The sequence below is a fragment of the Ovis aries genome, chromosome 19 (assembly GCF_016772045.2).
Source record: "Ovis aries strain OAR_USU_Benz2616 breed Rambouillet chromosome 19, ARS-UI_Ramb_v3.0, whole genome shotgun sequence".
NCBI lineage: Eukaryota > Metazoa > Chordata > Mammalia > Artiodactyla > Bovidae > Ovis > Ovis aries.
In genome coordinates this window covers 50,735,828-50,761,091 of record NC_056072.1, presented here as the reverse complement: position 1 = coordinate 50,761,091, position 25,264 = coordinate 50,735,828, and the positions used below count along the sequence as shown (strand labels likewise).

Here is a 25,264-nt window from a genome sequence, read left to right as displayed (position 1 = left end):
ATCCTGTGAATTTCATTATGAAGAACAATGATCCTAGTGTACATAATAACTTACCCCCAACTTTAAGTTTTGTCAATGTTAGTTTCTGTGGAAAGGAGTAGTGTCAATTCAAGAGGTATAAAAAATATTTTGGATGAAATATGGGTACAAAATGTCATACTGCAGATAAGAAAAAACTTCAATTCCCAAACCACTAACATAAAATTATAAAACCCAAAGCATACAACCACCCTCAGCCAAAACAATATCCTGTAATTCAGGATATTAAGCCATGTTTCCTTCACTCTCCCCTGGATGTACATCATCCACCCTTCCCCCACTTAGATAACCTCATACTTAAGGCTAAGTCACTTTCTCTCAGGCCTTCCCTGACCCAATTTAGATCAGGCCCCTTAAGTACTGTGAATCCGTAACATTTCTCTCTACCTCACTCATCACACCCCTCCAAAGTTTCTTCCTGCCAAACTCCAATTAGTTTAAGAATCACATCTCTTATTCATCATTGTTGGACAAGCACAGGCCCAAGCATGTAATAATTAAGTGTTCAAATAACGAATCTGAAAAAATACATTTCACAAAGAAACTTTATATAACCAATTTGCTGCGTGCAAATTTTTAAGAAAGTGGTTACAAAAAGATCAGCTGTGTACACCAGTGGTGAGCTATCTTCTAAGACACAGTTGTTGTAATTTAAGAATACAGAAACCCCTCATAAAACCAGGAACTGCAATTATCTATAGAAGGAGTGTCAAATCCTCCCTATGAACTTATTCTTATTTTAGCCAACTCTGTAAGTCTAGCTGGGCAGCAGCTAAGTGCACAGTAGTTTAAGAAAATGCATGCGTAAGTGAGAAAGAGGTGTAGCCTATGACAAGGAAGTAGAAAACCCTGTAAATCAGGCTCAGAAATGTAAAATGGGGAGGCAGAGAAGTGCCACTCAGGCCAGGCCAGAGTCCTAACGCAATTCAACATACTCTAAGGACAGACCTTAAAAATCCTTTAGGAGCAAAGACCTCATTACACAGGAAAGCTTAAGGCCAGATACAATGACAGAAAAAGATATTCACTATAGGAATAAAACAAGCTGTAAAGCTTAAAGATGCAAGCTTCAGTTATCCAGAACACAACGATACTATCTTGGTTTAGGATCTCAAATTTTCTACATGAGCCGTATTTCCTGTCCTTAAACACACACAAATGAACGTTTACAAGATGCCCTACAATTCACCCTCCTGAAGCAAAGCTATCAGAACTATAAAACTGAAAGTAGAAGTCAAAATACAGGCTTTCCTTCAGATAATCCTAAAAGTAACAACCAAACTAGAATCAGATTTTTCTTCTTCAAAGAATAAACATGGCTGAAAACAAGTGTAGATTTTCATAATAAGCACTCCCTTCTCCAGTAACCTCCTCCACACTGCTGTTTGGTCTTTCTGTTAAAATACACATACAAATGGATACAACACATACTTCTTCCTTAAGCCAGAGGAAGAAACTATGTTTCAATGCAATGGGCATAAATCTGTCTTACCAACAATCTGGCTCACCTGTATCTAGGACTGTGCTGAGCACACTGGAAGCACCAGTAACTACCAGGGGAAGTAAACTGAGAGCAAAGGCATTTATGAACTCCGCTGGGAACCGGGTGGCAAGGAGGCCCCAACCACCACCTGTCCATTTGCTCAGAATGAGCTTGAGCCTGGTACTATCAATATTATTCAGCCATCCTGATCAAGCAGTTGCCAAGGGTCAGTATCAGTTCAAGGGACCTTGGAGACCAAAAGCAGCAGGCCGACGGTACATAAGCAGAGAACAACAAAGCCTCCGAAACACTGCCAACAAGGAATCATCCCAGATTTAAATTCTTTGCAGGGTAGGGGGCCAAGAAACACCGGGAGAGAACATACCTCCTGGCTTCGTAAGAGGAGCACTGTATCAATGACTTCAAAATGTAAATATTTCAGGGTGAACTTTAAATAGATGCACAGAATCAGAATTGGACTTTGTGCAACCTAATTCTCCACTGACATTGTCCCCAAGACAGTGCTTGACTTGAGAAATGACACACAGAGGAAAATGAAGCAAGAGCCCCAAGCTGCTCATGGCCTGCTCAGATGTTCCAGCAATGACAGTGCATAGCCAGGCACGCTTCATTTTGGCACAAAAATCACTAGTCTTCTCAAGTTGCCACAACTAACAAACTGAAAACTCTTCAGGGTCAGGCCACAACATATATTTTAAAAAATAATTTTTTTAGTTGAGGTGAAATTCACATAGTATAAAGTTAACTTTCAAAGTGCATAATTCAGGTTGTGCAACCACCAATTCTATCAAATTCCAAAACATGTTCATTTCCATCACCACCAAAGAAATCTCATACTCATTAAGCAGTCACTCCTTAGTTTCCCCTCCCCTCAACACCTTGCAGCCACCAATTTGCTTTCTGTCTCTACGGATTTACCTACTCTAGACACTTCATATAAATGAAACCATACAATGTGGCCTTTTGTGTCTGGTTTCTTTTACTTAGCATAACGCTTTCAAGGTTTATCCATACCACAGCATGTATCAGTGCCTCATTTTTTAAAAATAGCTAATAATATTCCATTGTATGCATGTACACTGTTTACCCATTCACCTGTTGATGCACATTTGGATTATTTCCACTCTTTGGCTATTTGAATAGTACTGCTATGAACATTTATGTACAAGCAATTGTGTACCTGTTTTCAATTCTTTTAGGTATATACCTAGGAATGGAATTGCTGGGTCTCACAGTAATTCTATATTTTGCTATTTAAGGAATTGCCAAACTATTTTCCACAATGTATACTTTCAATTATACTGTACAATTATCTTGTCAAATAATTACCAAGACATATTGTTAAGGGGAAAGAATAGATGTATAACAGTGGGGCGTGCATTAGTCTGTATATAAAAAAGGGACAGGGTATCACTAGAAGGATACATATGAAAGTTACTTGGTTTATATACAGGAAACAGGTATAAAGGTTTTCTCTGAAGTGAGAACCTTGGGAGGCTGAGATGTGAGAAAGGCTTGTTGTTTCCAAAGTCAATCACTTCTGCTGTGCACTGAACATCCACACTTTACCAACCCGCTTGCCCTAAAATACCTTTAAAGCTCCAACAGAAGCCAAAAGTCTGAGAGAAGGACTGCACAAAGTTTACTATCTTAACCATTTTTCAGTGTCCAGTTAAGTGGTATTAAATACCATCATACTGTTGCACAACCATCACCACAGTGTATCCAGCAACTCTCCATCTTGTAGTCTAAAACTATACCCACTGCACATTAACTGCCCTCTGGCGCTAGACTATTCTTGCTCCCCGCCCAGCCCTTGGCAACCAGCATTCCACTTTGTCTCTACGGTTTTGACTACTCTCAGTACCTCATGGGAAGTGGAATCATATAGTATTTGTCTTTTTGTGACTGGCTTACTTCAGTTAGAGTGTTCTCAAGGTTCACCTATGTTGTAGCACGCTGCAGAATTTCCTTTTATTTTAAGGCTAAATAATACTCCATTGTATGTATATACCATAGTTTGCTTATCCATGCATTGGCTAGTAGATACTTGTGCTGCTTCCCTGTTTCAGCTCCTATGAATAATGCTACTGTGAACACAGCTGTACAAATATCTCAAGACTCTGCTTTTAATTCTTTGGGGTATTAACCCAGAAGTGACATTTCTGGGTCATATGATAATTCTATTTCATTTTTTAAGGCCCTCTATACTGTCTTCCATAGTGGCGGTATCATTTTACATTCCTGAGAACACTTTTTTTAAATACACAGCCATCTGAATGGGTGTGAGGTCTTTCCTCACTGTAGTTCTGACTTGTATTTCACAGTCCTACCAAGTATACATACTGTTTTTAAATAAAAACCTAGTCAAAAATAGAAAATCTCAAAGCCTCCCAAAGAAATGCTTTGTGTCTTGACTGGGTGGCAATTACACAGGTGCATGTGTGCTCAGCCACTTGGTCATGGCTGACTCCTTGTGACTCCAAGGACTGAGCCCGCCAGGCTCCTCTGTCCACGTAATTTTCCAGCCAAGAATACTGGAGTGGGTTGTCATGTAGTTACCAAAAACCTATTAAGCTGTTATTTAAATAAGCCCATTTTATGCAAATTATACCTCAATAAAAGTGATTTTTAAAAAGCCTTCCAAAGTAATTCCAGCTTGAAGAACTGGATCTCATGTTCGGGAACAGACAGGTTTGGGAACCACTGTTCCAAAGCAACAGGGATTCAGTACAGAGACGTGTTTCTCTCTCCCAAAATTAATTCTTAGGGTGCTATTCCCCCCTCCAAATAAAATTATCTTTCAAATTAAAGTGTGATTACTAGGTACCACAAATGATAACTTGAATAGTGGGAGTTAAAGAGCTGCATCTGCTTGTCTGGCACTGAGGCTAAGTAGTTCTCTCTTACTGCACCTCCACAGCCCTGTTATCGCCATTCTACAGAGAAGGGACTAAGTTATAAAGGGGTCATAATTTCTATCCAGTCATAACATGTCGAGTGTAAGAGCTAGTACTTAACTGTCAAGTTTTCTCCAGAGAGCCCATGCTCTTACTTAGGATATTTTGTTGCTTTCCTTTCTGAACTTAAGACTATCAAAAGATAAACAGAGTTCCTTCTGAATTACTTTAAAAGTTAAACAAAAGACTTCACCCAAAAAAGAACTTTTCCACAAAAAACACTGTAGTATTTCCAGCAAAACTGCCAAATCGTGTAATAAAATTATCTCATAGCCAAAAAATTGTATTGTTATAACATTAAATATCCACCTTAAACATACTTCCTTAGGCCTCAAAACCTGAATAACAGTAGGGTTATGTAAAAGTATACCAGAAGATTGGCCCAACATTTGCCCTCTGGGCCCACGGAAGAGGCACCAGAGGACAACTCATCTGCACTATACCAACTCAGATACAGCTGCCATGGGAATAAGGTAAAAGTAACCGAGTACATATAACAAAAGCAGAACTTTCAACCACATGCTTAAAGTCAAAACAAACAATTTTTCAAGTAGTGGAACTCTGTTTTAGATCAGCTAGGAGCTTCAGAAAATAAAAAGGTATCTTCATTTGTCCCTCTCCTTGCAAAAAAAGATCTGTTTTTAATGTGGGCACTGCTTTGGGGAGGGGGGGGGCTACTATTAAATTGACAAAGTGGTTCAAAACATTTTCCTGTAAGTTTTAGGGACTTCTGCCTTAGGGACTATGGTAAGGATGCAAGGTAAGAACACTTAATTAATGGAAAATAATACTTCTAAAGAGTAAGTCTGAAAGATAAATGAAGTTTGCATATAGTTCATACAGGATAAATAAATGCTTTGTGATTGAAGATTCTTCAGGTACAGTTAAGACACATGAATGTGTATGAGTTGGCATAGATTAGATATTGTTCAAAACCCCTTCAGTAATAAAAGGCAGTGGCAGCAAGTAACAATAGGAAAAAATCTCCACCCCATGGATCTACTTTTCTGTCCATTTCTTGGACAGTGCCATCTCTGCTGCTACTATTTACTAATGCTTAAGAGTAAAACTAAATGATTCCATCGTCAGATAAAGGCAGAATCACTACTACAACCCAAGAATGAATCTAGACAACTTGTGATTAACATGGTCTCATGTTTACCAAACTATTATTCATGATGTCAGTTAACATGTATAAAAATGATGGTAAAACCTTAGTCCAACATACTAACTCCTACAGTTAAACAAAACACAACAACAAACGCGTGCTTCTCCTATACAGTCAGGTGGCAGTAAAAAAATTCATATAACTAAACTTCCTATCAAAATCCTCATCATTCTGAAAGCAAACAGTCACTATATAAATTCAATGCACTGATATCCTAAAAGAAAAATACACCTGAAGAATCTACCAAAGTTAGAACAAGTATTTCCACCAAGGGAGGAAATTAACATGCATTGAGCACTATGCTCTTCACATATTATTTCATCTAAAATGCCTATGAAATAGAATCTTCATTTCACAGATGTAGGTCCTGAGTTTCAAAGAAATTAAATAATCTGCTTAAAGACAGATCGATAACTAGCTAGGCAGACAGGCAGGTCATTTTTGGCAGAATTCTATTGTAATTATAGGGCCATCAGCCTTTCCAGTTAAAAAAAAAAAAATTCTGATTTAAGCAAACCTACAGAGCAAAAGCATAACCTTACTTTTGTTTTTAACTCAATAATGTAAAACCTGAACTGAGAAAACCCTGACACATAGTCTGTCCTTTTTTAAAAAGAGGCCATCAATCAAACCACTTTAAAGCATCACTCGAATCTGCTGAAAGGAGAAATTCCAAGCCTAATGGGACTGCAACAGAGAATCATGGCCAGCAGTGCTAGTCTAGCTGTCATCCTATGTCCAGCAGTTGCACTGGCTAATCTCTTGCCACAGGTCATCAGTATTTCCTACTAGAATAAAAATGGGCAGTGATATTAACCCTGGATGTGCTTTCTACTTTCTCATCGGTGATACTGAGAAAAGCAGATGAAATGATTCACAATGTTAATGTTTTTAGGAATAAAGACAATGTAAAAGAAAGAAAAAACTATCTGAGGGCAGGGACCGCCTTTGTTTTCTTCAAATGTGTCCCAAGACAGCACCCGGCACATAGTAGCTATTGAGGAACTATTTCTTCAATGAATGAAAAATGACAAGCTAGCTTGGCCACTCCTCTTACCATGCTAAGAAGTTCAAAGCCAACCAAAACCACTACCATTATGTGACTTCCCTGCCAGGTAGCCCATCTCACCAAAAGAGAATATCCATCCTCTAAAGAGCTCTCTTCTTCATATATGGAGTTCCCTCCAACCCAAGGAGAACAAGAAAAGGTAGTCAAAATAGTACCAAATCAGGATACTTGGTATCAATTAAATTAGATGATTCTATTTCCTTTATTTGTAATCAGTTTAAAATATCTGAATAGTCCCAGGATGGGCTGTTACACCTGCTATTAACACTGCTCCCACTCAAACCAGTACTACTGCTGACTCCTCTAGCAAGAGGAAGAATTATCCTCCAATCTTCATTCTCTGATTGAATTATTTTTTGTTGACAATCAGACATACCCACAGCACAGGCTGTGGTAAGATATGTGTAAGGTGACCGAACTATAGAAAAAATGAAAACGTAAAGACATTAAAAAAAGAAGAATTAAGATGAGAGTGACACAGAAGTGAGAGAAATATGTGTAAAATGCGGTAAAGATATCTTCTTAAAGATTAAGAGGTTAGAAAATATATTGTCAACTAAGAAAGAAATACTGGTAGAAGAGAAGAGAAAAAGGAAGTTACAGGAGTATCGTATAGAGACACATAGGAAAATGAGACCAGAGGGGAAAGTTATGGAGTAAGATAAAGATCTCAAGGTTGGTGGAAAAGAAAATCATTAACAGTACTGCACCTACATTTCCCTAGAACTTACGTTAATATGTAATACATAATAATTTCTCTTCCATGGACAAAGAGGAATGAAAGTTATTTACATACCTTACAAACGTGCTGCAAGACCCACGGCCTGTATAGCAGAAGTTCTACAAAGTGCCCTGAACTTCTCAGATGAAAGGCACTATAAAAACACACACAAAATAAAACGAAATCAGGAATTATGTCTATTCATTTCATGGGGGAAAAAAAGCACAAGATGTAAAACGGGTTTGTCCAAAGATCTGGTAAGTAATTCAGAATCCAGAGGAGGAATAAATGCAGAATTTAATTTTAATTGACATACCATGAAAGTTACAACTTTTAAATGTTTTGGCCTCCTTCATTCAACATAATGCACAGTATTAACCTTATTTTCTGAATGTTATAATGCTGCCCTCTTAAAAGTTAAAAGCAGATGAATTTTATGCAAATTTTCCAAAATTATAAACATGCAACACACAGCATTATAAACACACAGCACAGGTAAAGAATTTTACACTGAACACCTGTATGCCTACCACCCAGCCTACCATGAACATCTGAATGACCTGCTTTATCAAATTACATTTCCTTTTTAACACGGGCATTACAGAGACATTGCAGGCTAAAAGACAACTGTCCAAAAGCCAATGGCTTCAAAAACACAGGTTGAAGTTATTAGGCTAAAGACATTAATAATATGAAAATCCTTCTGATCATTTTGTCAGAAATGATCAGTATTAGTTTACTGTTTTGAAGGCAGAGTGGATTCAGACATATCCCCTACTCTTGGTGAATGATTCTAACTGTTCAATGTAGGATCGTATAATCATCCTCATTTTAAAAAAAAACCTGATGATTAAAATAAAAAATCCAAAAATTTCCCATGTCCTAAAAGATCCTACATGTGGTCCCTGCCCACCTCTCTAATTTCATTTTACCTCCTACTTTTCCCTTCACTACACTGAAAACTTATTTCACTGACTGCTTACATTCTCTTTCCCTTTACTGGAATATTAAGATGCTATTATAAACATGCTTAAGCACATTTACTTTACTCATCCTCTTTAAAAACTCATCCTGCTATCAACTACAAACTGGCTCAGATTTAAGAGTATCTCATGTTTTTGATGATTATTTGCTATAAAAATGTATTCCAAATCATGTGGAGGAAGCACCAATAAACTCAGACCAACACCCAGAATGAGCAGCTTCAATGTCTATCTGATTTTTGGTCACATGACTACCATAATTATGAGTATACAAGGCCCTTATTTAATACTACAGCACCACAGATTAAAAATGAGTCACTTGAAATAGGAATTTTATAGTAATTACTAACTTCAAACTGTCTTGAAAATTTTAATTTATTAATCTCACAAGTATTTAACAGTGAGCATGTCCCCAAAGAGCAGACTATAAGGAAGATACATTAACACAAGTTTAAAATTTGGTTACATTAATGTGAAAGTGCAAGCAAACAGTTCTACAGCCCAGGTGCATAAAGGTATAAACTAAGTGCTAAGGGAAGAAGAAATTCCCTTAATTCCTTTTTTCTCCTTTCAATTTCCTTTTAAACTACAAATATGTGATTAAAATCCAGGGATTATGTTCAATCCGTTTTAAAATTATCACTACCAACCTGAGGTGCTATCTATAGAAGCCCAGCAAATCCAAATTAATGCTTTTAAACGTTGAAATATCAGTCTTCTGGCAAAGTTAACATAAATCTCTCAGCTCCACAACAAAGTAGCAACCCACCTCCTAAGTCACTGCCTGGACTCTACCCTATGATCAAGAAACACCTGAACATCTATGTTTTTACTCTCCTAATAACTTACACCCCCACATAGCCAGGTTAAACTCTTCTTTCTGCCACACCATGAAACATATAGGATCTTAATTCCCTGACCAGGAATTGAACCTGTGCCCTCTGCACTGGATCTGCAGAGTCTTAACTCTGAACCACCAGGGAAGTCTCCCAGGTTAAACTTTTTTTTAAAAGAGTTAACTGACAAACAAGGAATCAGGGCTAAAAACACTCCAGCAAAACCACTACCACACACATATGAAACTGTATTCTTGATATTTGCTGTTTCTCCCCATCCCACCTCAAATCAATAGTCAAAAGAGCCCACAGTTGCCTGTTAGAACCTATCAGGGCATAATTTCATTGGATTTGGAACAGGGGAGCCTGGTCCTGCCTCTGGAAGAAGCTGGGTCCCTCGAAAAGGTCATAACATCTAAAACCAGAAACTACACAAGGCAGAGATCCTGTATACTCCTTTACCTATTTCATTCAACTGGCTATAGGATCATCCAAATTACAGAAAGGAGAGGAAAAGCTAAAGAATTGAACTTTTCTTGGAAAAATTTTTAGATTCTCTCAATACATTAAAACACACACAGCAATACATAAAAGGAGAAGCACTGGAATAAGCTGAAAGTCCTGAATTTTAGCTGACTCTAAGCAAGCTGTTTGGGAGGACATGGAGACGATCTTACAGAGAAAATAGTTCTGGCTGGCACCTGGCTAGACATACAACTGTGGGAAATTTACTGAAGTCTCTGGGACTCAGCTTCCCATCTGCAAGTGAGGTTGGGAATACAAGTCCTGAAGATTCCTTTCAGGTCTAAAATTCTTGATCAATGAAAAAAATTAGTGGATTCCTAATCTCCTCTTGCCTCTAGTATGGATTTTGATGAGAACAGAGGCTATAAATCTAGAACTAGACTTTGACTAAAACCAAATTCCATGTTATATATATTTTTGTTTGTTTTTAATCTTACACATTTTATGTCTCCAAGAGCCACCCACCAGTGCTCTAAAAAAAAAGAAAAACTACTTAAGGCAATTTATCAAAAGAGATCTTTCTTAATTATCCTTTACAATTAAGAACTAATCTTGTATTTCAGTCCAAACAATGTCACTTGTGCCAAATGCTCAAAACATCTCTCGAAATTGAGCCATCTCTAAAGTGACAATCAAGCACTGGTACATAAGCATTACACATCTGGGTGTGCGACACTAAGTGGCAGAAAAATTCTCACCACAAACAACATTTACAATAATTTTTTTTTAAGTATTTTCCCCCCTTCAGATCTGGCAGGAATACAATCCCATTACACACCTGCAAGAAAGATTTATTTAAAAAGACTTAAAACACAGAAAGAGTCAAACAAGTTACCAACAGAGGTAAAAATGTTAAATCAGGACTATTAAGAAACACGAGTGAAACCAACTCCAGGTAAAAAGAATGCCAATTTTCCATTATAAACTACTAAACGTGGTTTTGACCAAACTGACTGCAAATAGTGCCATTTAATGAACTTGTAACTGGATCTAATAGGTAACTAAGCACAGAGTTTAGCTGATGCCTAATCAAGGTAGCAACTTAGACGAAGCAACTTATTCCTTTATTGTGATCCTACAAAATTTAAATCATGAAAAAAAACGTTCCTTTCAACCGGAAAATTCCCTTCAATACCGAAGAATCCTAACCTCTAAGATTTCAACACTATGCTTTACTTACAAAATCTCAAAGAATACTGCATTAAAAAAGAAAATACCCAAAACATAACTGGACTTCACGCAGTATAAAACGGTGATTCATGTTTCATATTAAATGCAAAAGCCAAAATGGAGTTGTAAAGAGTTTCTTTCCCATTTCAACTCCGACAGCCACGCGCGCTTCACAGGGGCCGGCTGCCCGACGGGTCATGGGGCCCGGCTCAGAGCCCCCGCCCTGCCCGGCGCGGCGCGGCCCTAAGAGAGGAAGCGACGGGGACCGCGGGCGGGCGGCTTGGGCTCTAGCAGGCCTGGCCGGGCGGGGGAAGGGGCGCGGGAGGCCGCGGGGCGCGCTTCCGGGGACTGCGCGGGCGGGGCCGCCGCTTTGGGAAGCCGGGCCTGGGTCCCCGGCCTGGAGTCGGGGTCAGGGGCCAGGGTCCTGGTGCTGGTGCTGCCGGCCGAGAGCAGCAGGTGGGGCGCGGCCGCGGCGGGGCGGCGGCCGGCGGGCGGCCGGAAGAGTGCCGGGCGGGCGGGCCCGGGGCGCCGCGGCGCTAGGAGGGAACCCTCTCACTCACCTCAGGCGACGACTCCGAGTCCGGCCTCTCCGCGCCGAGGACGCTTGTCCTCGAGTCGCAAGCTCGAAGACTACAGCGGGTGGCTGAGGAGGCGGCGGCTGACTAACGAGACAACCGACGGAGAGCGACGGGCGGGGAGCGCGAGAAACCAAGAGCGGGCGGCGACGGCGGCGGGAGGGCGGGGAGCGACGTGCGCGCTCCCGCGTGCCCAGCGGGCTCGAGCCGGCCCCAGTCGCGGCCCCGCGCACGCGCGCGCGCTCCTTGCTCAGCCACGATTGCTCAGGAGCGCGTCCACACCCTAAAGTCAAGGCGCTTAACCAATCATTGCAGCCGCGTGGGGCATCACGGGAACTCCAGGGCTATAAAAGACCTGGTTGCTATTTTATACTCCTCGAGTCACTCATCCTTTAAGTTAGCAGGGTGGGGCTAGGTGCGCGTGCGCGGTTTTGATACTCCGCCCCAAACTGCCAACTCTTCGCGCAAGCGAGGTAAACGCGCCTTGCTTAGGTTTACGCGTGCGCACTAGTGGACCTGGGCCCGGAAGACCAGACGCTTGCGCAGTGGGGACAACGGTGACAGTACCCCGGGTGAGGCGCCGGCCAGTCATGGCGGAGCCTTGGTCTGGGCAGTCCTTGCAGGCTCTGCCGGCCACGGTGCTGGGCGCGCTGGGCGCCCTCGGCAGCGAGTTTCTTCGGGAGTGGGAGGCGCAAGACATGCGCGTGACTCTCTTTAAGCTGCTGCTGCTTTGGTTGGTGTTAAGTCTCCTGAGCATCCAGCTGGCGTGGGGGTTCTACGGGAGTACGGTGACCGGGCTGTATCACCGCCCAGGTGAGACTCCCCACCAGTTTCCGTGGGCCGGCCACACCCCCTCCGCCATAGACTGTACCTTTGGGCTCTCCCGAATCCCCCCCCCCCCCCAGACTACCACTGATCCCTTGAGAACCTCATCACAACTTAATGCTGTCCCCCTGACCCATGTCAACATACCATTTCCCACCGGAAACCCCACCAGTCCACCCATCACGTACAAATTCCTTTGAACCCCCATCAGACAATACCACTAGTCCCTTGTCCAGCAAACAATACCTCTGACCTGGGCTGATAATTGCTCAGATACCCACTCCCAGCCTGTTGCATTTCTGAATGTGTTCCTGCCCCCAGGTCTGGGCGGCCAGAACGGATCCACACCTGATGGCTCCACGCATTTCCCTTCCTGGTGAGTAAATCTATTCTGATTTCTACCTCATGTGCTTAGTAGGCAGAAGCCACTCCTGAGCTGAGGACAGGGGAAGGGAGTTCTCAAGGTAGGAGTCCACCAGCTTAGTGGCATTCGCAGCACATTCCAGGGCCTGCAGTAGTAGACCTCAGACTTCATGACACTGATGTCTGAATAGCCCATCCATAACCTGTTCAGTAACCTGTGGGGCAGATGGTATTATTGTCACAATTTCAGAGATGAAGTGGCAAGTCTGTAGGATTCCACTCCACTGTAAGCCCCTCAGTTGGAAAGGCAGGACTCTCTGTCCTTAGTGTCCCGACTGGCCTCCTCAGGATCAGCTCCTCATGTGTAAAACATGAAGTCACTAGTCAGAGCATTCATTCAGGTGATCTCTGAGCTCCTACCACATGGCAGGGTCCCCACTGGGTCCAGAGAACAACACCCCAGGCCCTGCTCAGAGGGAGAGCTAGAGATTTAAAGGGAGGGCGGGCAGCAGTGCAGACGTGAGGGCTGTCAGAGCAGGTGTCTTCCAAGTCAGACACCTAAACGGAGGGCAAAGGTGAGGCGGTGTACCAAGCAAAGAGAATGGACAGAACAACGCCCGGAGGCAAGAACAAGGGTGACATATTGGAAGGATAGACAAAGATGTGATGTCAGAGGCCAAACATGAAGGCATGGAGGGACCTGGAACACCCTATCCAATAGAGAGGGCACAAGGCCAGTTAGGAGGCCTGCCACTGCACAGGTTTCTGTCCCTGGCAACTGGTGAAGGATGGGAGCACCATGCACAAAGTGGAGAAGCAGGAGGAAGAATAAGCCTACAGGTGAAAGGTGGTGGACTTTCCCACCGCAGTGAGGGCTGTGGAAGTTCAGCAGAGAGGTCTAGGTTATAGTGTGGCCTTTCTGAGCCCAGCTCAGCCCCCAAGAGTAGACTGTTGTACTGTCCATGGAATAACTCCTCTTCTCTTCTGTCACTTTCAGGGAAACAGCAGCAAATGAACCTCTCAAAACCCACAGAGAATAAGGGAAGCCAGCAGAGGGGTCTCCAGGGGTATCACCGGGTCTCCTGGCTCCCACACTGAGTCCTGTTGCTGCCCAGACCCCAGGGACGACAGCAGAAGGGATGGGGTTGGGGGCAAGGTGTACCCCAGTGTTCGCAGGGCTGGGCCTCCACTGCCCTTGGCCTTGCCTTCAGCAGCCCCAGGCATTGGGCCAGTAAAGAATTTGCCTCTACCCTGATCTGGGTGCCTTAAGGAGAGAAAACCTCCTCCTCCTTTCAGGGGTCAGCTCAGAAGCCTCTGTGGTTGGGGAGGCCAACAGTCCGTTTTCTGTCTTGGCTTCTTCCTGTTCTTCCTCCCATCTCCCTGGGATGTGATCCTGTAGAGATTTGTCCCTGAGAGGAAGCCTGAGGTTGATCACCTCTGAGATTTTTCAGGCAGGTCTGTTTTCCCCTGAACCTTGAGTTTGCTGTATTTCTTCGCTTTTGCTTTGCTGGCAGGGAGCCAGGGAATCCTGTCCTGGACACAGCCTTATATTCTGTGGCTACTTAGCTGTCCATTCTAGTATAAGACAGGGCAGCTGGCACCCTCCAGACACGAAGGCACCAAACACCCGCTTCCTTTGACCTCTCCAGGTGGGAGTCAGGCTGTGTAAGTTTTTTTCCCAAGCATCATACTCACACACCTCTTAATCCCTCCCAGAAGGAAGCTGGGTACCTAAAAGAGGCTGTCTCAGGGGTGACTTCCCACCCCCACTGCCTAAGTGCCCATGGGGTTGTGCATCTGTGCCCCACCAGTCACAGGGACATACTAAGCAGCTAGTGCAGAGCAGCCCCATCATGCCCTGCAGCCTCCCCTCTTCCCATCTTTACCCGGGACCAGAGGAGCTTCGTCCTGCCCGTATGCTGGGCAGCCCTGCCACTTCCACAGTGGGCCACACGAGCTCCAGATGAGCAGTGTGGGCCCAGACCTGCCTCCCTCCCCGATGGTCGTACTTCTGCCTGCTTCTGCTGGGCCAGCAGCTACCTCAGTGTCCCACTGCTTGCTTCCTCTCTGGTAAATGTCACATTGCCATCTGGCAGCCTAGGCCATCTTTGCACTGTGCACTGGAGTAGGACTGTGCTGAGCACATGCATGAGGACTGGTGGTGGGATGATGGTTCTGCAGCCCCGGGCCCGCCTACTGACAACAGACACCACACTCACTTCACAGTTGGTCTCACATTTCACCCCAGGCTCAACTGAGGATGTGGCTTATTAAACCTGAAAGTGCATCAACTGTGTGGTTATTCAGACAGGACGGAGTGCGCATGCACAGCAGAAACTGGGGAGGGAACACCCTGGGGGCCGCTGCCCCTGAGCACCCAGACTTGCAGAGGTGGAGAGGGGATGTCAGCTTCCTACCAGCAGTGATGGTGCCAAATAGGGGCACCACTTTAGTTCTTAGAGAGCTGCCTGCCTCAAGGGGAACCCACTCTGAGCCTCGGCCAGGCAGGCCGGCATTAGACTGGCACCCCCAGGAAGCCTGTGTTCAGAGAACAGTGAAGCTAGAGACTCTAGTGAACAAGAAGGAAGGAAGCTCATTTATTTATTTATTTTTTTAGTAGTCTGTGGAGTCCAATAATAAGTCCCAGGGGTGAAGGTCAGCCCAGGATAAGGCAAGCCGGGGAGGAGGCCCAGCCTGTCCATAGCAGCCCTGGGGCTCAGAACAACAGCTGGTGAGCCTGGCCTGGTGTGGCTGGCGACTGGGCAGCAGACTGGGCCAACTGGAGAATGTGAAAGAGTGGATCCATGCCTGCCTCAGCCACCCCTGAGTTTACACACGGGCCCCACAGCCCTACTGGGCCAACCCTCTATGAGTCAGGAATCACATCCCTGCCCGGAGAGAGGCAACGGCTTGCCTTCATGGCCAGTGAACTAGAGGAGGTAGCCGGCACTGCAGTGTGAGAAACCATGGTGAGGTAGGTTGGGCAGGCTTTCTCCCCCCTTGAAGTGAGCCGTTTGGAAGGATGAGATACCAGAATTGATCTCCAGCAGGCAAGAGAGGGGTCAGTGGCACGTGGGCTGGTCCATCACTCAGAAATGCGCTCTTAAAGATACAGTGGCAACGACATGAGGCAGCAACGGGTGGTGTGTCCGAGCTCACCCAGACGAGAACCAGTATCCACCTAGCCACCCACCTTGGGTGTGTTTCTGCCTGAGCTTCCTGACTAACCCCTGCTAGACTGCCCTCCAGTGTGAGGCTCCTGGAAGGGCCCCGTCCCCCAGTCACCCTCACTTAAGGATATAGTAGTTTGTGGGCACAAAGGGCATCTTGCTGACCACGGCCGGCTGCTGCTTCCGCCGCACCTCTACCAGCAGCGGGGTGCCTGGCCGACTGTACTCGTAGGGTACATAACCCATCGCCACATTTTTTTTCAGGCAGGGTGAGGGGCAGCCACTGGTCACAGCACCTGTCCGGGCGGAGACCGTGTATCAGTACCCCCCTGCCAGCCCAGGGCCCCTACCCTCCTAGGGGAGGGACAAGGCTCCAGCTTCCCTGGTCCACCTACCGATCACAGTACCCTCTGGACTCAGGATGGGACTCTGTGCCCGCACAGGAGCCCCGTCACACATTAACCCCACACGCCTCCGCTGTGCCTTGCTCTTCAGCTGGGGAACAATGACTGAGGCTCCTGGGAAGTCCATAGCAGCTCGGCGGCGCTTCCCTGGAACATAACACAACAGGTTTAAGCCATTGTCCATCAGACCTCTGACCACAGAAGGTCCCAGCAACAAGGACCCCAAGTAACATCCCTCCAGGGCTTCCCAGGTGGCACAGTGGTAATGAATCCACCTGCCAGTGCAGGAGACACAGGAGACGCGGGTTCGATCCCAGAGTCAGGAAGATGCCCTGGAATAAGAAATGGCAACCCACTCCAGTATTCTTGCCTGGAAAATTCCATGGACAGAGAAGCCTGGTGGGCTACAGTCCTTAGGGTCACAAAGAGTTGGACACAACTGAGCATGCCCACGTGTACAACATCCATCCAGCATCAAGGCTCCTTTATTCAGGGCCCCCCTAGACCTGATTCCTTCCCCTGCAGTGCAGTTAGTCACCCACCTCCTCCCCCCTGGTCTTGAAGGCTGTGCTGCCCACCTCACCTCTGTTGAGAGTCCTCAGCATCTACTGGGCAAAGCCACTGTGGCACCTTCAGAGAATGAAGGCTCAGGGAGGCTGTGTCCCTTGCTCTACGCTACACAGCCTTGGAAGCAGTCCTGGGCTGGCTGGTCTCAGTAAGGGTCCCTCCAGCCTTTAGGATCCCCTCCCTGAGTGCTAGCCCAGCTCACCGAGTGTCCAGCTCAGGCTGCCTTCCACCGGTGTGGTGTGCTCATCAATGTCGTTCCCATACAAGCAGAGGCCTGCCTCCAGGCGCAGGCTGTCCCGGGCTGCCAGTCCTGCCAGCTTCACCTCGGGGTTTCTCAACAGAGCTGCTGCCAGGTGGACAGCCTCCGCTGCCGGCACCGAGATCTGCAAGGGACACCAGACAGAGCAGGTGGGCAGCTGGCTCCAGAGTCCAGTGCCCGGCACCGCCCCATGCCTACTTCTTGACAAACCTCCACACCATCCTCTCCTGTGTAGCCGCAGCGGGTCACGCGGCAGCCAGACACACCAAACACCTCCATCACAGCGCTGGTCATGAAGGGCAGTTTCCGCAAATCGTCAGCCACACCAGCCTGTAGCACCTGGGCCGCAGTGGGACCTGGGTCCAGGGAGCCAGTAACCAAGTGTCCGGGTCCTAGTGCCCCAGGGAGCTGGATCCCAGCCCTCAGGGACAAGAACAAGCCCTGAGAAAGCCCCACCCTGTAGATGGAAGGAGATGCGCCTGCCCACAGAGCCTCATGGCAGGTATAAGGAGGGCAGGATACCAAACACAGAATTAGGTTGCAACACCCTCACCTGCCCCTGGCATGGCCTTCATGCAAAGCAGTAGAGGAAACCTGGAAGGTGAAAGTCAGCTGCAAGCCCAGCCTGGCCCACTTACCTTGCAGGGCTAGCAGAGCATTATCCATCACCTCCAGGGCCACATCACTGCCCTTGTTCTGAAGCTCCCTAACCTTGTCCTGAAAGGAAAGAAATATCCCATTAGCTCTGGGATCCCTTTCCCTGAGCACCTGCTGTGGGCCAGGTGCCACAGAGTTCAGCACAGTGGGCTCTCATCTTCCAAGGTCATGTGACTACTAAATGCTAGGGATGACTCTAGCCCCGGTTTGCAAGCTCTAACACCAGGTTCCAGCCCTCCACCTTCACCAGAGGATGCTCACTTAGGGGCCAGGATCAGCTTCACCTCCCTTCTTGCCCCCCACTTCTTCAACACTGGAGGGCCCACTCTGGCCTGCTTTCTTTCATACAGTCACTCTGAACCCCTTATCCATTCCAGGTCTGTCCTGGACAAGGATGCAACTCTGAATAAGGAGGACAGGGCACCTAGAATACCACAAGAGGGGCTTACCTGCATGAGGGTCAGGTCCTTCTCCCTGCAGCCAGCATTGGACACCACATACAGGTGTCCCTCGGAGGCGTTGGTCACAATCAAGTCATCTAAGATGCCTCCAGCCTCATTGGTAAACAGCGACAGTGTTCCCTGACATCAAAGCGGAGCATCATTGCCTCCAGCTCCAAGAGGCCAAGGTCAAGTGTGAGGCAAACCACCCCTGGCCCCACCCCACCACTACAGACTCATAAAACCTCCTGTGCAGGGCTGAGGGATGGAGGTGCAAGGACCAAGCTGGGTCAGCCCAGGCCCCATAGGGACTCCATTCCCCAGGAATACAGGTCCTGAGAAACTATGTCTGCTCCAGCTCTGTGCCCCAGCCCTGAAGCCAGGACTCAGATGGGTTTGCTGGCTTATATCTAAGGACGCTCACTGAGCAGAAATAAGAGAGAGACCCCACCTGGTTTGGCTTCAGCTCTGCAATATCTCCAACCACCAGACTCTCCATCAGCTTCACCCGGTCACAGCCAAATATCTTGGTCTGGGAAAGAGAGCAAAAAGCTTCAGGTCACTGCAGTAGCTACAGTCTGGAAGGCAATGGACAAGGAAGCATCTTCCCTCCCCCCACAGCCTGGTCCAACTCAGCCAAAGTGCCTGACTCGTCTTTTGGTTCTGCTAGAGGCAGAAGATCCCCCTTTAACTCCCCCACGTCCGCCAATTCAAGAGATGCGCTGAGAGAAGTTAGGGAGCTTGAAAGGGCCTGGTACCCTCCTAAAATACCCCCTCTTCCAAACCAACACCAAGAACGGTGGATGACAATGAGTGGTAGCCCCAGAAACCCCCGGGACATTGAGGTACCCGTAAGTGGGAGCAGGCTGGAGAGATGAGATGGGGAGATGAGCAGGAGACCCTCTAAATTGGTCTGCCCATAGTGCGAGAAACCCGGGTTCAATCCCTGAGTTGGGAAGATCCCCTGGAGAAGGAAATGGCAATCCACTCCAGTATATTGCCTGGAAAATCCCATGGACAGAGGAGGCTGGAAGGCTACAGTCCATGGGGTCGCAAAGAGTCGGACACGACTGAGCGACTTCACTTTACTTTTGTAGTCCATTATTACACCCTTGAGACCTCCAACTCTTCAGAGAGGGCTGCCCTGGGCATCCAGCTCCCAGCAATGAAGGCCAAGGGTTGCACTGCTGTGGATGGCAAGGACCCTAGGTTTGGCAGTCGGTGCCCTCCCCCAGCTCACCTGTAGCATGTGGGACACGTCAAAGAGCGAGCAGCGCTGCCGTGTATGCAGGTGTGAATTCACGTGGCTATCCCGGTACTGCACGGGCAGGCTCCAGCCCGCAAACGCTACCATCTTCCCGCCGTGGGCCAGGTGGAAGTCATAGAGCGGTGTCCTGTGGAGCACGTCCTGCGGGCGGCCAGGCTCAGTGCCACCAAGGCCCCAGACCCCAGACCCCTCCCCTCCCCCACCCTCCAAGATTGGCAACACAACCCAGCAGCCTCCGGCCCACCTGCGCACAACTGAGCGAACGACATGGGGCCGAGGGCCGAACTTGCAGACGCGAGCCCAGACGGGACACCACGCTCCCAGCCTGCTGCATGTTTGCCCACAACTGGTACAGCCGACGCACAGAGGCCACCACTCTGCCAGGCACGCTGGGAGATGTAGTCCAGGCCCTGCTTAAATAGGTCTCTCTCCCCCCGCCCTGGGGGAATTACAAGAGACAGTGGGCAGCCCCAAGGGCAGGCGGGGATTTAGCCAGCACTGTGCAGCAGGCACAGTGCCGTGACTCCTCTTGCAGGGAAATAGCCCCGGGCGCTTCTTCCATCTGATCAGGGCAGATAGGGAACCAGTGAAAACACTCAGAAATAGAGCTGGGGGCTAGACCTCCCCCGGCTAACTGCCCTGCCTCCAAAGGGCCAAAGTTCTGCAAAGGGCTGAAAGGCCTGAATTACCAGTTTGGGAAAACAGGCCTGTAAGGTCACATGGGGGGAGGGAAAGGGGTGGAGAGGGCACAGGAGGGTGGAGCCAGCCTGGTAGGCAGAATACCACTGTAAGCTGGCCTCCTGGGAGGGTCTCCTGCCCTCTCCCTGGGCGAACATAGATAGCCAGCACAGGGATGCATTCCACAGGTATTTATTGATCTTGCTGCACACTAGGCCCTGTGCTGGGGACACAGCTGTGCAGGAGGTCTGCCATCCCAGGGACCTCCCCGCTCCCACCCACACACACTGAGGGCTGCTACTCCCTGAGCACAAGACTGTGATCATTACCCTCTCAGCAAAAGCTGAATGGGGCTAAGTCAATGACCCTGCAGGCAGATTCCACCTGCAAGAATTCTGATGGTGGAGAGCAGAAGGTGACCACAAAAGGTGGCTGACCTTCCCCCAGAAAGCTGTTGAGCCCCAACACACATTGCCGAACTGCTTCCCGGTAGCCACCAGAAGAAAGCCACGTAAAACCAGAGAGAAGCAGGATTTTCTCATAAGAAAAACAGCCTGTCTTATTCAGCTGCTGGTCTGGGGTTGTAGGAAATCTCAGCTTCTCAAAAAACACCACCCCACCAAGGTTGATCCCTCATCATTCTGAGCATGGCTTGTAGAAGGGGGTGAATGGAGGAGGGGCAAGGATGTGATTTGGGCTCCGTCAGATGGCAGACAAGTCCCAGGACTCATTTTCAGGCCCCAGCCTTGCGGGAGGCACCGCCCAGACCCAACAGGTAGACAGACCCATTTGAACACACATCCAGGAGCCAGCTCAGAGACCAAGGGATTCAGGCTGCCCCACTTCCCAGCCCTGTGTGGCTCCTAAGGCAAGCAGCAGAAGTGTTTAGACAGGAATTTTTTCTTTTTGTGGGCATAACACAAAGGGAGAGAAACCATTAGGAGGCGCAAAAGGAAGAAACGAGGGTTCTTGTTTCTCCCTCAAGCTTCCAAGCGATTAATATAGCCAACTTCCAAGGTTCTGGGAGGTGACCCTAGCCCACTGCACTCTGGGGTGCGAGAGCAGGCAGAAGACAGGAATGTGCAGCTTGGCAGGGGAACAGAGGGCACAGAGGGATTCTTAGTAACAGAACTGGAGTGTTTTTAGGGAGAAGAAGGAGTTTCAGGTTGCAGTCAGCTGAGGACAGAGTGCATCCCCTCTAGGAGCTCATGCTAAAGCAACACAGTGAGCCCCCAGGAATCTTGACTCTGTAAACGTGGTCCTGACAGAAGGTGCATGCAGGCAACACTTGGAATGCATGGGGACAGCACTTCAGCCTCTGATGGGGGTCCAAACTGGGCCTAGGTGGGCATGGACGGCCAACGTCTCGATGAGCCACGGCTCAAGTGTAGGAGAGCAAGTTCAGGTCATAACAGCCATCCACCTGCAACACAAAAGCCCATCAGACCTGACCCGCTCAGGCCAAAGGGAGCCACGCAGAGGGAAGCGATCACTCACGTCAAAGCGGCCGATCCTTGTGGAGGTGTGGCTGGCCCGGATCATCTCTGTCAGCGCCCACATCTGCTGGACCTCGGACGATACCCTGCTGGGGTCTGGGAGACCCTGCTCCAGAAGGAGGGGTCAGTGGCCATGGGTCTCTCCCCAGCAGTGCCCTCAGAACTCCAGAGAGGCCAAGTGGGGCTGTGGGGCCCTCCAGCTGACATTCCCAGATGACTTGTGAAACATGACGATGGGGCCTGATGTGCAGTAGGTAGCCCAGCCCCACACAGAGATGCCTCAGATCCCAGAAGGGAGGTCCCACAGGGTGAACCAAAGGCCCTGGGTCTACCCCCAGATTCTTGCAGAAAGGTGTCCCCTTGGGCTTGTGCTGGACACCAGAGCTGCTCACATACGGTTCTCACCCAGGGCGAGGGCTTACCTCAAGAAGGGGAGTGGGCTGTTCACAAGGCACTGGATGGGACAGCCACTTGGGGAAGGTCATGGAAGGGCTCTGCAAAGCAAAGGGTACTGCCCTGAGTAGGGCACAGTACGAGAGCCCTGGAACCAGAGCCCAAGGTCCTGACAACAGAGAGAAGGGCCCCTGAGCCCCAGACACTGAGAAAATCCTTTTCAGGACCCAAGGGCACATAAACTGCCTAAGTTCTTCTGCTGCAAAAGGAAGCCCCATGAAGACAAGGGCCAGAAGCAGATTCTGGTCCATGAAAGTTCCAGATATGAAAGAGGCAGTGAGTGAGCGAGTGAAGTCGCGATCCCATGGACTGTAGCCTACCAGGCTTCTCCATCCATGGGATTCTCCAGGCAAGAATACTGGAGTGGGTTACCATTTCCTTCTCCAGGGGATCTTCTCGACCCAGGGATTGAACCCGGGTCTCCAGCATTGGAGGCAGATGCTTTAACCTCTGAGCCACCAGGGAACCCAAGTAGCCCCCAAAGTCAGGAAATATGAGGGCATGCCCTCACCTCTCATCATGAACTTCCAGAATTCCCACCTGGCTAATTTCCCTGTGAGTCTCCCCATCCTTACCCATCCACTGCCACCCATACCCCCAGGCCTTCCACCCACAGGTAGGAGCCACGTGAAGAAAGGGCCAGCCAACAGCTCTGGGCTGGTCACTCACCTTTGGTCCCTGCTGGAAGATCTGAAGCTCCTCCACTGTGAAAGACAACCACAGTGGTGATGGCTGTCGCAGAATCAGGCGCAGTTCCAGTACTTGGGCCATGTCACACAGCATCTGACACATAAACACAAAGACACACACACAAGGACCCAGAGAGGCCCCGGCTCACTGCCCAGGAGCCAACCAGGACTGAGCCGAGGGGCCTTCTCCCCAGGCCTTGGAGAAGGAAAAGTATCCTCCAAGGTACTTACCAAAGAACCACAACCCAGACCAGCCTTGCCCACCCCTCTTTGTGCATGTACCCTGGCCCAGACCCCAGGCCCCTTGGGAGCCCTCATCTGGGCTGCCCTGGCCATGCTGAGTCCCAGCTGACCTGATGCTTGAACAGCGATACGTACTCCTGGGCTCCCTCCTCACTATGCGGATCGGGCATCAGGCAGAAGTCCCGCAGGCAGGTCACCCACTTGGCTGGAGTGTGTGTTGAGGTGTGCTGGCGAACACGGATGGTCAAAAAGGCTGTGTAGTAATTCTTAAACATGATCTCCTGCAACTAGGGCACATACAACCCACCAAAACAAATCAGACCAAGGTCCAGGGCAGGAGGGGTTTCAAAAGCACCACCTCTTCCTCCACTGAGGAATGGACCGCCAATCTAACAATTTTAAGAAGAACCCATGGGGCTTTGCTTTCCTAGAAGAACTCACAGTCTAAATAAGCACATCATGCAAACAAACCATGATCTCAGGTCTCGCCGTATGTCCTTCATGCTGCCAGAGGTCAGAGCCCTACCTAACTCCAGAGGACTCAGAAAATGTACAGATGAGTTCCTCAAGTGGACGGTCAAAGGGTAGAAAATGTAAAAGTAGCATACAAAGGAGCACCAAGAAGCGAACCTGGCACACGCCTGTGACAGAGAGTGGTTCAGCCTAGTTACAGTAGTTCTCATCACTGGATAGTCATCAGAATTAATCAAGGAGGGGATTCCCTGGTGGTCCAGTGGTTAGGACTCGGCACTTTCACTGCCAGGGCTGGGATTCAGTCCCTGGTTAGGGAACTAGGATTTCACATACCACGTGATGCAGCCAGAAAAAAAAATACTGAAGGAAAAATTTTTTAAAGTATAGGTGTACAGGCTCCACCCCAGACCTACTGAATCAGGATTACCAGGGTTGGGCACTTTAATGAAGTCTCCCAGCCTAGGGAATAGCTTGAGTAAGAACCATACACTACAGGACAAAGTGGGTGGGGCCGAGAGGCAAGGAGGGCAAAGACACAAAGTGGCTCTGAACTTCAAGCCATTAGAAAGTGGACTTTGTCCCGTGTTGAGGGCCTGCGGTGTCCAGTTACTCATGGTAACTGGAGTCTGGAAACTGCAGCCACTGGGAAGATCCTGATGAGGTTTGAGTTGAACAGCAGGGTCTGTTGGAATGTGTAGGCAGCAAGTATGGGGGTAATTCATTGTCAAATGATACCTAGCCAGTGGCCAGGGACAAAATCACCTCGCACCTCTGTTTGGTTCAAAACTGTTATTTCGAGCACCTAGCCTACTATTCTGGCACTTCCGTGTTAACACCGTTCTGGACATGGGGGAGAGATGTTGAAGTGAACAGAAGAGGAAACTGCACTCTAATATGTGTTAACAAAAGGAATAAAGAAATGGTTAACTGACTATTACGGGCGAGGTACCGCAGAGGCTTTCAGCAAACGATTCACTGCCTGGGACACGCCCGAGTTCCCAGATAAGCCCCGCCCAGGAGCCCCGGTCGCGCCCACAGGGCTTGCTCACCTCGAAGGGCGCGACGCTGGGGAAGGTGACATCAATGACCAGCACACCAGGCCGGCCTTGGGAGGTCCGCACGTCGCCCACCTGCAGGGCCACGGTACCTTTCACATGGCAGGGGACAGACACGCGGGACATGGTGACAGCGGCCGCGACAACTCACAACCGCCGCTCCTGGCCTCTGCCCAGTGGTTCTTCCCGGCGTCCTCAGCAGGGCCTCAGGAACTACAACTCCCGAGAGGACTCGCGCTAGGCCAGCCCGGCCAGTCACCGATGCTCGGGGCGGCCGGAATTCGGAAGTGCTTGCGGAAGTGCTCCTGCAGCCAATAACGGAGCGAGCGAGCCGTAGAGGTCCGTCGCAGACCACGCCCAAGAACGGCCTAGCCGTCGATACAATCGTGCTGAACTCTCTAGGCACCCGAAGTCTTACTCCGTCTCTGCCTCTGTGACGGGCGGACTTAATTTAGCGCGTAAAGTTACAAGCATGAGTGAGTATGTCTGGAAGACATTGATTGCAGTAGATATTAAGCCCTCCCACCCTTTTTTTTAAAGGGCAAAGGATTTGAAGAGATAATTCACAAAAGAAGATAAATAGCCAATATGCCCCTGAAAAGATGCCTAACATGAGTATTCATCAGGGAAATACAAATTAGAACTTCCCTGCACCCACTGCTACTGCTGCTGCT

At 48.3% G+C, this 25,264-nt stretch overlaps 4 protein-coding genes across 6 annotated transcripts in view; 1 reads left to right on the top strand and 3 right to left on the bottom strand.

Moving 5' to 3' along the window:
* The window catches only part of RHOA (ras homolog family member A), a 50,345-nt gene extending 38,620 nt beyond the window's left edge, over nucleotides 1–11,725 (bottom strand). Inside the window, exons 1-2 of one of the 2 annotated variants that reach the window (XM_027957549.2) lie at nucleotides 11,536–11,725; nucleotides 7,537–7,615 (exon numbers count right to left, since the gene is read on the bottom strand). The gene's annotated coding sequence lies outside the window, so the exon portion shown is untranslated. Of the gene's footprint in view, nucleotides 1–7,536; nucleotides 7,616–11,535 lie in introns of those variants that run through there. The other variant, XM_042235718.2, reaches the window with a different exon arrangement.
* A 411-nt stretch (nucleotides 11,726–12,136) lies between these two features.
* On the top strand, nucleotides 12,137–15,025 carry TCTA (T cell leukemia translocation altered). The gene is made up of 3 exons (XM_004018461.5): nucleotides 12,137–12,363; nucleotides 12,697–12,751; nucleotides 13,736–15,025. The coding sequence occupies exons 1-3, from the start codon at nucleotides 12,141–12,143 to the stop codon at nucleotides 13,776–13,778; spliced, it is 321 nt and encodes a 106-aa protein (XP_004018510.1). The 5' UTR covers nucleotides 12,137–12,140; the 3' UTR covers nucleotides 13,779–15,025.
* Nucleotides 15,026–15,311: 286 nt separating this feature from the next.
* On the bottom strand, nucleotides 15,312–20,149 carry AMT (aminomethyltransferase). The gene is made up of 9 exons (XM_027957636.3): nucleotides 19,747–20,149; nucleotides 19,476–19,643; nucleotides 18,687–18,767; nucleotides 18,245–18,376; nucleotides 17,777–17,855; nucleotides 17,349–17,494; nucleotides 17,082–17,262; nucleotides 16,304–16,459; nucleotides 15,312–16,204 (listed from the first exon to the last, which is right to left on the bottom strand). The coding sequence occupies exons 1-9, from the start codon at nucleotides 19,834–19,836 to the stop codon at nucleotides 16,026–16,028; spliced, it is 1,212 nt and encodes a 403-aa protein (XP_027813437.1). The 5' UTR covers nucleotides 19,837–20,149; the 3' UTR covers nucleotides 15,312–16,025.
* Nucleotides 20,150–20,356: 207 nt separating this feature from the next.
* Nucleotides 20,357–24,787, bottom strand: NICN1 (nicolin 1, tubulin polyglutamylase complex subunit). Of its 2 annotated transcripts, none has more exons than XM_004018459.5 (6): nucleotides 24,585–24,787; nucleotides 23,172–23,348; nucleotides 22,799–22,912; nucleotides 22,099–22,170; nucleotides 21,678–21,782; nucleotides 20,357–21,603 (listed from the first exon to the last, which is right to left on the bottom strand). In XM_004018459.5, the coding sequence occupies exons 1-6, from the start codon at nucleotides 24,714–24,716 to the stop codon at nucleotides 21,562–21,564; spliced, it is 642 nt and encodes a 213-aa protein (XP_004018508.1). In that variant the 5' UTR covers nucleotides 24,717–24,787; the 3' UTR covers nucleotides 20,357–21,561. The 2 variants fall into 2 exon arrangements, with proteins under 2 accessions (XP_004018508.1, XP_042092154.1); XM_042236220.1 differs by having other exon boundaries at nucleotides 23,172–23,288.
* Between the last annotated feature and the right edge of the window lie 477 nt (nucleotides 24,788–25,264).

Bases quoted from the DNA above. Each gene is read 5' to 3' on its own strand.
- TCTA (XM_004018461.5), top strand. From the start codon at position 12,141: ATGGCGGAGCCTTGGTCTGGGCAGTCCTTGCAGGCTCTGCCGGCCACG. The intron at 12,364-12,696 runs GTGAGACTCCCC...TCCTGCCCCCAG, and splicing joins CGGGCTGTATCACCGCCCAG to GTCTGGGCGGCCAGAACGGA. The intron at 12,752-13,735 runs GTGAGTAAATCT...TGTCACTTTCAG, and splicing joins TCCACGCATTTCCCTTCCTG to GGAAACAGCAGCAAATGAAC.
- AMT (XM_027957636.3), bottom strand. From the start codon at position 19,836: ATGCAGCAGGCTGGGAGCGTGGTGTCCCGTCTGGGCTCGCGTCTGCAA. The intron at 18,768-19,475 runs GTGAGCTGGGGG...TCTCTTTCCCAG, and splicing joins ACGTGTCCCACATGCTACAG to ACCAAGATATTTGGCTGTGA. The intron at 17,856-18,244 runs GTAAGCCCCTCT...CTTTCCTTTCAG, and splicing joins AGGACCTGACCCTCATGCAG to GACAAGGTTAGGGAGCTTCA.
- NICN1 (XM_004018459.5), bottom strand. From the start codon at position 24,716: ATGTCCCGCGTGTCTGTCCCCTGCCATGTGAAAGGTACCGTGGCCCTG. The intron at 22,171-22,798 runs GTGAGTGACCAG...TTTGCTTTGCAG, and splicing joins TCTTCCAGCAGGGACCAAAG to AGCCCTTCCATGACCTTCCC. The intron at 21,604-21,677 runs GTGAGTGATCGC...TTTGTGTTGCAG, and splicing joins CAAGGATCGGCCGCTTTGAC to GTGGATGGCTGTTATGACCT.